General features: G+C 49.1%; 1 protein-coding gene across 4 annotated transcripts in view; it reads right to left on the reverse strand.

Annotated features, from left to right (window-relative positions):
* Window positions 1–12,011, reverse strand: part of ATAD2B (ATPase family AAA domain containing 2B) — a 97,195-nt gene that overhangs the window by 77,296 nt on the left and 7,888 nt on the right. For 2 of the 4 annotated variants that reach the window (XM_083178623.1, XM_083178622.1), the window contains exons 2-6: window positions 7,014–7,168; window positions 5,530–5,579; window positions 5,012–5,165; window positions 2,529–2,631; window positions 1,653–1,776 (exon numbers count right to left, since the gene is read on the reverse strand). In XM_083178623.1, the coding sequence (XP_083034749.1) occupies window positions 1,653–1,776; window positions 2,529–2,631; window positions 5,012–5,165; window positions 5,530–5,579; window positions 7,014–7,168 (586 nt within the window). Of the gene's footprint in view, window positions 1–1,652; window positions 1,777–2,495; window positions 2,632–5,011; window positions 5,166–5,529; window positions 5,580–7,013; window positions 7,169–12,011 lie in introns of all 4 variants that reach the window. The other 2 variants (XM_083178621.1, XM_083178620.1) reach the window with 1 other exon arrangement.

Genomic DNA, 12,011 nt, shown 5'->3' on the forward strand with positions numbered 1-12,011 from the left:
TCGGCAGCCAGTGGACAAATTGAGTGTACACACTAAACTAGATCGTTCAGTGACGGCACTGGGGTCAGCTGAACATGCGTGTCGTTGGCTAAATAGCCAAAGTCAACCTGCATGTTCCGCAGATGGAGCAGGTCGGTAGCGATGCCCGGGAGCGTACATCAGTGATTATACTGAGTGTACACTAGAATATGTTTTAAAAGCCATTGCTTGGAAGGGAGGGTTCTGAGCGATATTGTAAACTTCTCATGTAGCGTGTATAAGGCTTGGTACAGTATGCAGTCATTATGCTGCCCATACACGCTCCGATCCCGGCGTGCGTTCTGGGCTTAAATAGCATCCATCACATCGCATTGCATGCCTTGTGCATGCAATGCGATGTGATGAAAAGAAAGTACAAAAAGTATGTGCAGCACATGAGGTGCACCTCAAAGCACACATCGCACCGCCGGGTATCGCAGCGTGTATGGGCGGCATTAGAGCTACAGTGCTTAAATCGAAAGTCTGGAAAAGGTAGACATGGAAAAGGTTGACGTGAGTTTTTTATTGTTTTTTTGAGCTGACATGTGTCGACAGGCGGTATTTCATATCCTACCATCCACTACAGCATGGTGGGAGAATGTAATAAGTGTGCCGAGTGCAGAGAGTTACCGTGCCCGAAGCATGGCGAGGGTAGAGAGCCCTGGGTGGGGACACGGCACACTTAAGGCCACCATACATTAGGCCGACTTCTCCTAAGGACAAGTCGGACCCATTTCTCCTGTGAGCCGCCCGGCAGCTCCCTGGGAGGCTCACATACGATTTGGCACTTGATGTGCCATATTTTACATTATTTGCGATTTATCACATGTAAAACCAGGGAGCTGCAGCTGGCGGTGAGCGGTGGGGCGGGAGCTGAGCGCTGCGCTAGCAGGCCGGGCAGTGATCATATCATCAGCGGGATACCGGGACGGGCAGTTGGTGGGTATTCGATTTAAAAAAAAAAACCTGTCAAATGACTGTCCGTTCTCTGATTGGCTGAGAGAGAGCACTCTCACCCAATCAGCAGCCTCCCTTGCGGGTGGCCGCTGAGAGAGCTCTCAGCCAATCATAGAACGGCCAGTCACTTGACAGGTGAATTAAAAAAAAAAAATCGAATACCCGTCACTGCCCATCCCGGTGTCCCGCTGCTATGATTACCGCCCGGCGTCTGGCCCGCTAGCGCAGCGTTCAGCACTTGCCGCCCAGCCACAGTGCCCCGGTCAGGCCTATGCATACAGGGAGGTCAGATGTGATCTTATGTGCTGAACGTCCGACCTTTTGACCTAGTCCGATGTGATTTTGGGCCGATTTCACCCGATTACCGTGCCAAAGTGCAAAAACCGGCCCAAAATCGCATAGCATATGGTGGCTTTTAGACGGTGTCCGTATGTCGACAGACACCAAAAACCTCATGTCAACCTTTTGACCCTGTCAACCAATGGTGGTCGACCTTTTAACTGTAGACCTAGACATTGTGGATCGAATATACTGTAACCATAGGGCTTAATGCATGGGGAAATCATTCCAAATGGTGTTCCCCTGGCCACCAATACAGAAATTGATGTGGATCTGTAGATCAGCAAAAAATGCCTAAAGGTTTCCAGGCTGATAATAAGGTCTAACAAGACAGTGACCTTCTGAAACCTCTTCCTCCTCTTCTCCTTCTGAGGACTCCTCATGCCGAGCTTTGATTGGATAGCTATTCCTTCGCAGGCTTTTCCTCCTCCTCTTAACACGGGAATACATGTCCATGTTTTCCTGCAAGACATGTGAGTGGTGCATACATTAACAATTGACTTTTGATTCAATAGTTGTTACTTCCTAGCTTCCTTGGCCCCATCTTGGCATTATTTTAATCGCCTGTGGTTGCCTTGCCGATTTACTCACATTAGCACCAGTAAAAGCACAAGAAGCACCGCTGGGGTAATGCTCCCTCACCTTTCGGATGCTGTTAGTTCTATTTGACTACAAGTGGATGCAAGCAGGTCACGGAACTACTTCCAGCTAATAGCTGGTAATACTGTATGGCAAATGGCAATAGTTGAGTAATCGGGCCAATACATCAGGCAGAAATCAGGGCAAATTCCAGTCTGCCAATGCCTGGCTTGTGGAAATCCCACATGTGGAAAATCCTGATTCGCTGGTACCAACTTAAAAAAAAAAAAAAAAAATCAAAGATCAGATAGTCTGAGAGCTGTTTTTCCCTGATCCACCTACATATAGCCAATCAACGGCCTCCGATGTAATCTGCCAACCAGTGACCATCTTTGATAGATGGTCTGGTTGGCCAAGCAGGGAATCGTGGAAAAAGACGGACAGTTGCGGTCCGATGTCTGCTTTCGCCCCTGTCGCTACCCTTTGTACAGAGCACGCCCTTAGTAGGTTTCTAACACTGCGTCTCCTGTTTAAATTGGGGACCCTGACATTTGGGATACCTCGTCAAAGTACATTACATTCGTTTTCTAGCAGAACCTCACTTTTACGTCCAGTTGTTCTATTTGAAGACTCACAAATTCGGTGTCTGTCCACATACGCAGCCGCTCCACCTCCTTGGACTTACTGCCCCTCCGTATGTTGATGTTGTCCATTTCCTGGAGCACAGCTTCAGCGGTGCTGAAAATCAGAGCAGAGCGGTGTCAGCAGAACATTTCCCAAACATAAACTGGTGCAAAGATAGATGTATGTATGTATGTATGTATGTATGTATGTATAGTACAAGAAAAATGGTTACGTAATAAATATGTGAAAATGGCCACCACCTCCATGCTGCAGAGAATTGGATGACAAAACCCCGGAACATGGCTGGAATATTTTCTTTCATGTTCTCCTGACTAGAACAGAGCCAATGTGAAATTTACCCTGAAGGTTTACACATTTTTTCCATTATCAATGTCCTCAACACAGGAAGAACATACACTAGGGGCAATATTTACTAAAAAATGAATTTGCATATATTGTAATCAAAAAAAAAAAAAAAAAAAAAAAAAAAAACAGATTGTGTGATTACATACAGTATGTACTAACATTTAAAAACAAATATTAAGAAAACTCAGCAGTTACTAAATTAGTGCATCATAGCCCCCGAAACAAATATCAATTTAGTTTTTCATCAATTTGAAAACCAATGAAAATATTTGATTTGAAAATAATAAATAAATTAGGGCTTAAGCCCCATACACACTTGCCGATGTCCCTGGCAGTGGCGTGGGGGGGTCTGAACATGGAGGACGAGGCAGGGGGTAGTTTATGGCATTCAGTGTACACCAGAGGTTCCCAAACTGTGTGCCTCGGACACTTGCAGGGGTGCCACGGGTTGGTGGTCCAGGACCAATTGAAATTATTTATGGTCAATGTAATAGACAAAACCAGTGCTGGTACCTGTCAAACTTTATGGACAAACAGAAGCAAATCTGGTCCTTTACCAAATAACTAGGGGGCCGGACGGGGTCATTTACCCAACGTCGGGATCCCGACTGTTAAAACACCGACAGACGGATTCCCAAAGGCCACCGGCTATTCTCCCTCGTGAGGGTCCACGACCCCCACAGAGGGAGAATAGAATAGGTGGCGAGCCCGCAAGGGGCTTTGTTGCACTTGCCATGCTGTCTGAGTCCAACCAGTCGGAATCCCGGCGTCAGGCTAATGACTGACTCTCGGAACCCTATACCACACCCAAGTAACTGAACCTAAGGATGACCTATAAAAACACTATTTAATTTTATACTTTTTTCTACATTTATTTTTGGCCTAGGGGGTGCCATGAAAAAATTCCGATAGACTAGGGTGCCGTGATTGAAAAAAGTTTGGGAACCCCTGCTGCACACTAGAAGAGAAACTAAAAGAGATCCCTCACTTTCTCTTCTAGTGTGTATGGGCATTTAAGCAAATATACCCCTATTTATTTAGCAAATCCCAGAATCTTTGAACAGACATACTGACGGAAAAGAATGTGGGCAACAGACATGTATAGTTTAAAGGTTAGACTGTGGGAGTGTGGTATTACAGTATACGGACATCGAAATCGACCGCCGGTACTCCAACGGGGGGGGGGGGGGGGGTGTAAAAGCCTTTGGTGGGCTTGCTACAGTATGCTGGACCCCCTACAGGGGGAATAGATCCTGTAGGTCGGTATCACGACTGTCAGGCAGTTAGGCAGCCGGGCCGGGGTTTTGTGGTCGGCATACTAACAGTCAGGATCCCGCACTGGCCCGATATTGATGCTCACGTGGCCCCACATGGAAACAATTTTCAAGGATGTTCAAATGATTACAGTATGGCCGACATGGATACTACGCAGCACAAGCCAAGCAGTAGAACGGAACCAGATCTGAACAGCCAAGGCCAATTCACTCATAACAATAGTATTCAAATAAAAAGGGTTGCAGGGGACAAATGGGGGGGGGGGGGGGTTCATTAAGCTGACAGTGAAAAGGTCAACAGTGCCTAGGTCAATCCCAGCAGGTCAACTTGAGTTTTTTAGGGTTTCAATTTTTATCTTGTAACACATGTACCCTAAATTAGCGGCGTTCCCTCACAGTTCACAAAAATTATTGTGAAAAACTCATATCTTATATAGGTCGACCTAATGTCCAGATACTGTGAGGGAATACAGGACAGGGAACCCATATGTGCCAACTACAGTTGAGTGATCAGCCACAGATAGACTTACAGCCGCATCCCTCTGGTGGCTGACCAATGGGGACAACATGAGGGCAAGGGGTCGGAGCTCTAGAACTACTAACAGGAGGTAAAACTGCAGGTGGATCAACCACCAAATTCACTGTACTAAAGACCTCCCTTCCCATATAACAGAGGCAGCAAGGCCAGAGTTCACAAAGACCAAAGTAGTAGATGGCCATTGTAGAAGCACCATCTCATTCCAGTAAAAGACATGGAGGTCATGTGCTTCAATGGAAGGCTCCAATGCGTTTCTCTGAGCATCTGCGCCCTTACCGGTTCATGAGCAATAGACTTGGGTCACATGGTCACTCACCTATTCACGAGCTGGTCAAACAGCAAGCTCTGGTTCAAGCTTTCGAATTGGCTACTCTTCGATCGGCAGCTTCTCCTGACCTCGCGACCTCCATTAATGCAGGAATGATCGCCATTGCCTTCCTTCTCCGCGTGGCGGGGGTGGCTTCTAAGAGCTAATGGGAAGCAAACGCCATCACTACAAGTTCTGGACTCAGCCCGTTATATCAGCCAGAGACTTGTGCGGACGTCTCTAGCCGCAAGCAACATTACTTTACAACTGGCTTCTAATTAAGATCTGTAAAAAGAGACCGTATTTACATAGAAAAAACTGAATCTTAGGAGCGGCAGGCAGGACACTTTCAGGAAGAGACCGGCAAGAGAGGCGACATCAGGGGCGGGAAGTAATGCCGACCGAGTTTGGCGGCTATGCAGGATGCCTCCGAACTCAGGCGGTTTGGTCAATTGGCAATCACAAGGCAAAAAAAAAAAAAAAAAATAATCAAACCTTGCAAACGGTGGTCAGTACACAATACTCACAAAGACTGCTGTGGCTGTTTGGTAAAGTAGCACCAGACTGAGACAATAACCTATAATAATGAAACAGAAAACAAAGTGAATGAAAGTCACCTATCAGTCTATAATGTACATCATTATCCACCACAGCGCACAGGCAGTGCAATACACTACGCTTAGCACACAGCGCGCGGTGCACCAGTGACATGCCAGCTGTGGGAGGAGTTATGCACGCTGTGGCGCAAGTGTGACAGAATATACCAATGGGAGAAGTCAGACATGGATGGAATTATCCAACCAAATATTAAGGTGCCCACTAAGCAGCTTGCCATGTTATACACAGGACTTGGTGACTTCAATCATTTATGCATTGTAGTGGAAAGTCAGGTTACCATTGAAAAGGTCATTTTAACTATAAAGCAGGGACTGCTGTCAGGGGTTACTTAAGGTCATTGCCCACTTTTGCATGCAAGTCATTTCACCCACAACACAATGCAGGAGGGAAGCTGCTCTGAACTAGAAAATCTGTATTAATGACTTTACAAGGCCGTACTACACACGCATAGGGGCACGTACGTCCTTCATCAGCTACAAGTATATACATACATTTGATGCAGCCCACACACGCGCCGATGCCGGCGGTGCGATGCTGTATGATGGGGTGCGCGCTCCCGCGGCACCTCATCGCACAGTACAAAAAGTATGTGCTGCACATACTTTTTGTACCTGCTTTTTCTAGCACAGCATCGCATCGCATGCACATCGTATGCACAAGGCATACGATGCGATGCTGTGTGTGCTAGTTCAGCCCACAACGCACGCTGGAATCGGTGCGTGTGTGGGCTGCATGAGAAACATTAACTGTATTTGTAAGAATATTTGCAGTTATTAGCGGTTAAAAAGTAAATGTCTATGTAATGACCACTAGAGGGCATCATTCCTGTACCAAAACAAGGACCATCACACATGTCATGTAGCTATAAACTCTTACTTTCCCAATCGCGGAACTGCTTCAGAGCGAGAGGGTATTTTTTTAGAAGTCACAGACTCACTTTCATCATTTCACCCAGATTCATTATTTTAGCTATTATTTGTATTATTATTATTAAAATCAGACCCAACCAAATTGACCCAATCTAAGAGAAAGTGTGTTAACCCCAAAACCGCCGCGGTGATTGTATAGGTCTGGATACAGGATCTTGCGGTACCTTTGTCCTGCAGGCAGTCAGCGGAAACCCAGAGTAACTGGGTAATTATGGACTGTTCCATAAAGGTCATTTTTTGTTTCAAACCAGGCAATAATAGGAAACAATATAAATAGGAGCATGTCAATGGGCTATCATGGTCTACCTAGGGGAATATAGAAATGAACCCCAATCCCACAGTACAATTACATGTACGGCTATGATTTCTAACTGAACTGACCATTCTCTTCACCACAAGACTGACTTCCACAAGACACCAGTGGCTGCCAACGTGACCGATACCACAGTGTTACGTAAGGTTACCTGGATCTCCTAGTGGCCATGCTCCATCCTTCCCGCTGTTTGGTGGCACGAGGTTTGGGGCTCTCTTTGTGCACAGGCTCCGCATGATTACAAGCACGCTTGGCCGGGGGGGATAAGTGGCTGTCACTCAAACTAGCATCACTGCCGGGATCTTTCTGCACAAACATAAAACAGAATGCATTAAGGACTTCTCAAAATCAATGGTTATCCCCAGGAAATGGAAATTGTGCCTCATGTCTCTGTAATGTCACTACGTGAGGTCTCCAGTTGGTAGTAGGAAATAGAGTGCAATCATATTGTAGGTGTAGGATATATGTGGATGGACGGACACCACTGGGAGAATTCCCAGGCCGAATAGAAAATTAGGCCTCCAATCGGCTCTTAACTGACTTTTTCAAATCCAGCCTGTAACTTGACTGTCAGAAGTTGATTGGCTATACAAAAAGCACGATTAGGGTTGACCATCAGTAGGCTTACCATCGATGGTGAAACCGCAAGTGACCAGCAATGGTAACAAACTATGCAATAAAGGACCATTGACTGTTTTGCACACCGTCTTCCCTGCTCTCTCGCTCGCCCATGGGCCAGTCTTAAACTTCTCAGGTACGATGGGGTGGGGGGGGGGGAGGTGGAGCTAGGCTCCAACATTGGAGGAGTGGGGTGCGACACCACGGATGGTGGTTCTCCACCATCCGTGGTGTCACACCCCACTCCCCCAATGTTGGAGCCTAGCTCCACCCCCAACCCCATTGGTTCACCGCCATCGATGGCCAACCATAGCCATGATTCACTGTTGTTGCAGTTAGTAAAGACCCACTCCTGCATGTCTCCAGAGTCTTTGTTGAGATTTGCACATCTACCACTTTACACTTAAGGATGACCGGTTCTGCCCCCTTTAAATAAGAAATGGAAAAAAAAGGTAAAACAAAAAAAAAAATAGCAAAGGCTGTGCTATGACCAAGTTGTGGTCTTTCATTCTGTGCAGCAGGCTGCCATGCTCAGGCGGACTGAATGGCTGCTTGACAGAAATGCACAGTGTGGATTGGTTGAATTATAAAAAGAGGAGGGGCCAGTGATTTCACATTAACCAGCATTCACTATTTTGACCTGTGCTAAAGACCCAGGAGAAGTAGCAGCTGCCTGTAAGAGCAGGGGAGGTCATGCTTACGGTGTTATATATGCAGTGGCAAATCTCGTTACCTACCGATGAGCAAGGTTTTTTTACTTTTGTTAATATATATACCACTATTAAAGCAATGTGTAGACTAGAAAAATACAAATACACAATTATACAATGAACAAGTACTAAACTGAGGGTTTAAATAGAACTTAGTACTTCAGAAGCAGCTACTGACAAGACATTGTGTATCAGCGATATATGCAGCACACATGTGATGTGTATTACTCTCAGTACCAAGGTTCAAGTATTGCTACACAACACGAGGCGAGCCGCTTATAGACCACCATGTCATATGAAGCACATACTATAACTCAGTCTGTGATAGAATACAATGGTCACAGGCACAAGACCCACATTACAGCTCAGAGAACTAGAAGGGACCGATTGCTATATTGGTGCAAAGGTACTCGCTGTAGCCAGTCTGTTTCTCTCTTCATATGGGGGGACACTGGGGTACAGGCTGTGGCAGGAGGGGTGTCAGCCCAGGCTCCTCCCACTCTACACCCCACCAACTTGCACTCTATTCAATTGTTTTTCAAGTTCCCAAGGAGCTTAGTTTTAGCTTTTGTGTTTCCATATCCAGCACTGGAGCGGACTGCAGGGACTGTGAGGCAGATTTACAAGGCTTGGAGAAGTGATAAAGTAGCCAAAAAGCAGCAGCCAATCAGCTCCTAGCTATCAAGTAAGCAAGCCAGGTTTGAAAATGGACAGTTTGGATCCAATTGGCTGTTGCGTTCTCACCGGCCACTTCACCAGGCTTATTAAAGTTGCCCCACTATACCAATAATCGTGCACTGAGCCAGTCTACACTTAAGCCGACCATTATAGTCAGAGACAGCTGTTCGGCACCACTGCAGGGCCTGGCCTCCATAGGGTCTTAGTCCTGTTTATGCGCAGCGGAGGACCTATGCAGCGGGGGCTTAGTAACCAGAAAGACCCCAATCTGCTGAACCAGGGAGGAGGTTTAAAGGTCCACACAAGCTTTAGGTCAACAGTTAAAAGGTCGACATGGGTTTTTCACTATTTTTTTGTGCCGACAGGCCGTATTTGAATCGTCCCATTAGAATCAGTCATGTGGTGGTGGACAGGGTTGCACTTCAGATAACCCACATGTTTATAATTGGCAGCCACCAACACTGGATTTGTCTAGAACAGTGGTGTCAAACTCATGGCCCTCCAGCTGTTGTGGAACTACATGTCCCAGCATGCCCTGCCACGGTTTTAGCAATCCATTGCTAGCGGTCTAGAGCAGTGGTTCTCAACCTTGGTCCTCAAGGACCCCCCAACAGTGCAGGTTTTCCAGGACCCCCGGCAGGTGCTCTCGTTATTCACCGACACATTTCAAAAGATCACGGTTGGAGCTAATTATTTTCCCTTTGTGTGGACCTGGAAAACGTGCACTGTTGAGGGTCCTTGAGAACCGAGGTTGAGAACCACTGGTCTAATCCTAAAATCAATTATATGTTGCGCATAAAGATTTAAGATACTGTTCCATCATGCCGAAAAACTTTCCATCCAACTGTAAAACGCAAAATATACGGGAACTACAGATACGGCCAAATACATCTATCCTCCATGCATGCTACAAATCGTGTTACACATAACACTTGACTCTGTAGCACTGAGCGTCTTTGCGTGCAACATTTTTTGTTATAGTCTCCATCTTATAGGATGCACAATCCGCTTCAGCCGATTAAAAGGATATGCAGCATGCCTATATTGTATGTACACTCCCTGAAGACCACCCAGTGAGGTCGATACATGTTGGAGCCACCTATATCACACTGCATCCACAGTGTAACATACCCTACACCAGTGGTAGCCAACCCTAGCCCTCGAGAGCTACCAACAGTTCACATTTTCCAGACAACCTAGCTGCTGCACAGCTGAACTCATTAATCACTGACACATTTTAAAAGATCCACAGATGGAGCTAATTAGCTCACTTGTGATTCTGTGAGGAGACCTGCAAAACATGCACTGTTGGTAGCTCTCGAGGACTAGGGTTGGCTACCCCAGCCCTACACCATGAAAACGGGCTGGCGTATACAGCAAACGACTGGAGGACTGGATCGACAAGGGACATTCTGAGGACAGACCACAAGGGTGTACCAAGGGGGTGGGGGTCTACATTCTGTTTGTGACTGCAGCTGTATTAGCATTTGAAATGCCACGTCAGATACAGTCACTATCGCACACAAAATATAGGCATGCTGTATATCAATGTAATCAGCAGAACTTGTGCGTCCTACTTAAGACACACTGTTACGAAAAAAGCCACACAGCTAAAGACGCGCTCTCGTGTCACGCTATGGCATGTTGCGGCTACAAGTGCTGCCTACAGTTTAGTTTTTACTTAGCCAGTACTTGAACAGACTCTATAACTGCGCCCACCAACTGCCCAGCTTGTCTGACATCTAAACAATCAGGACTTGTACTCTGCACACCAAACTCAATTATTCACCAGGACAGACAACTTCTCTACAGAGGAGCGACGTTTGTGATGTCACAGATGTAGGTGGACATCAGCATCCCAATTCTATAAGTTACAAAAAAAATAAATAAACCTACACAAAAAACCCTGGTTGGGTCCAACTCACTGTTTAAACAAGCAGATTCCATTAAGTCTAATACACTACCGCTATTTGGCCAGATCTCACCCATTCCAGACGGAACAGGCAGAGAAAAAGGCCTTTGATGTCCCATAGGGTCCGATGCACAGTACCGTGGGCATTGGACCCGAGTCGAACCCTTCTCTCGGCAGAGAACAGGGTTCGCATGATACATCACATGTGAAAGGACCGCATGCGATCCTGCCGCTCGGGAAGGCGGTCAGGGGAGGACCGAGTGACCATACACTACTAGTGTTCCCGCTAGGCTGTTTTAGCGGGGCGCTGCGCCCTGCACGATTTTTAATGGGCAAAATGCGCCCTACCCCTCTAGCAGCGCCCCGCTAAATCAGCCTGCAGTCTGTCCCGCCAGAGTGCCCGGGCCGTCGCATCGCTGAAGGGGGCTTGCCCGGCCCTGGCTACGTCCCGGCAGCTCAGTGACGTAGTCATGGCCGTGCAAGCCCCCTTCAGCGATGCGGCGGCCCGGGCACGCCCCCCCGTAGTGACGCGGCGGCCCGGGCACGCCCCCCCGTAGTGACGCGGCGGCCCGGGCACGCCCCCCCGTAGTGACGCGGCGGCCCGGGCACGCCCCCCCGTAGTGACGCGGCGGCCCGGGCACGCCCCCCCGTAGTGACGCGGCGGCCCGGGCACGCCCCCCCGTAGTGACGCGGCGGCCCGGGCACGCCCCCCCGTAGTGACGCGGCGGCCCGGGCACGCCCCCCCGTAGTGACGCGGCGGCCCGGGCACGCCCCCCCGTAGTGACGCGGCGGCCCGGGCACGCCCCCCGTAGTGACGCGGCGGCCCGGGCACGCCCCCCCGTAGTGACGCGGCGGCCCGGGCACGCCCCCCGTAGTGACGCGGCGGCCCGGGCACGCCCCCCGTAGTGACGCGGCGGCCCGGGCACGCCCCCCCGTAGTGACGCGGCGGCCCGGGCACGCCCCCCGTAGTGACGCGGCGGCCCGGGCACGCCCCCCCGTAGTGACGCGGCGGCCCGGGCACGCCCCCCCCGTAGAGACGCGGCGGCCCGGGCACGCCCCCCCGTAGTGACGCGGCGGCCCGGGCACGCCCCCCCCGTAGTGACGCGGCGGCCCGGGCACGCCCCCCCGTAGTGACGCGGCGGCCCGGGCACGCCCCCCCGTAGTGACGCGGCGGCCCGGGCACGCCCCCCGTAGTGACGCGGCGGCCCGGGCACGCCCCCCCCCGTAGTGA

The sequence above is a fragment of the Crinia signifera genome, chromosome 3 (assembly GCF_055691185.1).
Source record: "Crinia signifera chromosome 3, ASM5569118v1, whole genome shotgun sequence".
NCBI classification, from domain to species: Eukaryota; Metazoa; Chordata; class Amphibia; order Anura; family Myobatrachidae; genus Crinia; species Crinia signifera.